The following is a 2,913-nucleotide window of genomic DNA, read 5'->3' as shown; positions in this document are numbered from 1 at the left end:
TTATGTTTCGTTCACTCAATATTATACAATTGTTTCACCATGAGTACATGTTCGGTTCATTATACAGAAAGATGTTAATTGTTTCACCATAATAACATGTTCGATTCATTTCTATTCTGCACAATTCAAAACTCTTCATCCTCACCTTCTACTGCTTCTTCACCAGAGAGAGAAGGAGGAAAAGAAAAAAATACAGCAATAACAACAAAAGAATGACGATAAGGAGAAAACACGTAAAGAAGAAATGATGTGAAAAAGAAGGAGGAATGATGTGAAAAAGAAGGAGGAGAATGAGGAGGAAGAGGAGGAAGAAGGCGAAGAAGAAGACGCTCCGTGCGTAAACGAGCGTGAGAAGAAGAAGAAGAAGAGAAGAAGCGTTGGGTAAGAGCGGTCATTTCGTATGTGTTGATAAATGTGTAATATAACTGTATTTTTTATTAATATTAGTTAATATTTTAGGCCAACACTTTATTTTGTATTATTAAGATTTAGGATTTAAAATTTAATATTTAAAATTTAGTGTTGATTAAGTATTGGATAAAATGATAATTTTATTTGTCATATATAGTTGTTCTTTAGATAAATCCATCATTATAAATCCAGTTATTGCTTTAATGTTTGACTGAGATACTAAAATTAAAATTTCAAGATTAAATTAAAATTATTATCGAACAAGCAAATAATTTTATATTAAAACCATACTTATTTCATAACATCAAATATTGATTTAGGTTAATGACCAAATCAGAGATGACAAGAAAGAAATGCATAGCATAATAACCAGATAGTAAGGTTCATATATAAATAAGTCGTAAGACACCCCATATCGATATTATTATATATTTGGTTACATATGTATATGATTGATAGGTTGGTATTAGGTTGTTGTCTCCTCATCAATGTCTCCATATCCTTTACCGCCATGTATCATGTTGGAAGTCTTTCTTGGAAAAATAGGAGTAAACTTTTCATTAACTTCCGAAGGCTCCATCATAAATTTACGATTTCTCATCGTTCTTCTACTTTTAGGATTCTCTGATTCAGCAATTTTATTTGTTACAATAATTAGAGGATTCAAGTTAAAAAATCTTACGATAACAATACACAATAAAAGTTTTAAACTTGCTTGATGCTTTAAGAAGCAATAAAACACATATGTAGCTTTTCGTTCCCTAAAATTCCATTATGAACCACTTATATTAAGCCAATATATGACTAGAATATAAGACATTGGGTTTTCTAATAATAATGAATTTTTCATTAGTTTTGAAAAATATATAAATAAAATGATTTTCACAAATAATAGTTTAAACAAGTTATATACTTTTATAACGTTGTAAAATTGGCTAAAATGTATGCTAATATATGATAAGAGAGTCTTCTGATTATTTTTAAAAAAATATATATATAAGGAATCAAATTTTAGTTAGCCAACATGAGTTATTTTTTTAACTTAAATTTTTTTTGAAAATTTTTAGATTTATAATTTATAATTTAAAATTTAGAATTAAAGATTTATAATTTAGAGTATATAATTTAAGATAAACAAAATAATTTTAAACACATTGATTAAAATTGGCTGAAAAAAATTAATTTCCTAACATTATTCATCAATTTTGAAATAAATTAGACCACTTATGTCAAAAATTTAAGGTACTAAAAAAGATAGACATTAAAAGAGGGGAAAAAAAAATCCTCACCAGTATCTCCGAAGTATGATGGATATTGATTGGCAGGATGGTAACTAGTCGAAGTAGTAGTATAAAGAGGGCTTGCTTCAGTTTTTGGTGTCACAAACATAGAACTTGAAAATGGCCAAGGGAAATTTATTCTACCACCCGGAAAATTAATATCTATCATTGTTTTGTCAAGTTGATAGTCACTGGGAGTATAGCCAATCAAACGAGTAGTATAGTGACCCTTTTTAGCGTTAGGTACCAAAGAAGGATTAGCTTCTTGAAAGTAGTCACTGGGAAGATAATAACCAATTGAGTTACTTGTTGAACCTTCTAACTCATAAGGCCATGCATCGTTATTTTGCGCAGGAATTCTCTCCTCTGGTGAATAGAGGAAAAATGTAAGTTATAATTGCAATCATTCTTTTAAAATTGAAAATTAAATTGAAAGTAATTATTTAAATTAATCTCTAAAATTTTTAATATTAGATGCTTTAGTCTTTTAAGTTTTAAAATACCCAAAACAATCTTTAAAATTTACTTATATTAGACAAATCAGTCTTTTTTTAATTTAATTCGTTTAATTAAAATGACTGTTTAAATTTTTAAAGTTTTATAGAAATTATTTTAAAATTTTTTAATAATTTAAAATTTATTTTGTATTTTACTATTCGAATCAATTTGAGAGAGATTGTATTGTCTAATAAAGATAAATGTTAAAGACTAGTATGTATATTTTAAAATTTGAAAAATTTAGATAATTATCCTAAAACTCATTACAAAAGTTAAAGAAATAAAATAAAAAAATGACTCACCATTATTTGGTATTTCATGAGTTAAGACATGTGTTGATAAGAGAAAAGTATAAAGAAGAGCAAATGAAAAGTATAACATTGAATTCTTCATGATAGGAGAAAGGGGAAGATAACCAGTGAGAATGTGGAATCCATTGAAGTAAATAGTCTCATATATATGGGTTGAGAATCCACAATAATAATAACCAACATAAACACTCTACAAAAAATGAAAAGATGTCGTATTTTGAAGATGTTTAGCCACTTGGCTTTTACATAAAGCCAAATGATCAAAGAATCCTATACTATAGTAAATAGTATTATTATTTCAACATCATTTGAATTGTATGTATTCCTAAAACTGTCTTTTGTTGCGTGTTATGAACTTTATGTATTACTTCGATGATACTAGAGCCAAGGCATTTTATTGTTTTGATTTAATT

At 26.8% G+C, this 2,913-nt stretch overlaps 1 protein-coding gene across 1 annotated transcript; it reads right to left on the bottom strand.

The window, feature by feature from the left end:
• Positions 1–836: 836 nt before the first annotated feature.
• Positions 837–2,612, bottom strand: LOC107495334 (uncharacterized). The gene is made up of 3 exons (XM_016116459.3): positions 2,492–2,612; positions 1,701–2,057; positions 837–1,035 (listed from the first exon to the last, which is right to left on the bottom strand). Exons 1-3 carry the CDS (start codon positions 2,580–2,582, stop codon positions 878–880), a joined length of 606 nt encoding a protein of 201 aa, XP_015971945.1. The 5' UTR covers positions 2,583–2,612; the 3' UTR covers positions 837–877.
• Positions 2,613–2,913: the final 301 nt, after the last annotated feature.

This window comes from Arachis duranensis, chromosome 9 (genome assembly GCF_000817695.3).
Source record: "Arachis duranensis cultivar V14167 chromosome 9, aradu.V14167.gnm2.J7QH, whole genome shotgun sequence".
In the NCBI taxonomy this organism is placed as follows: Eukaryota; Viridiplantae; Streptophyta; class Magnoliopsida; order Fabales; family Fabaceae; genus Arachis; species Arachis duranensis.
This window is presented reverse-complemented; position numbering and strand designations above follow the sequence as displayed.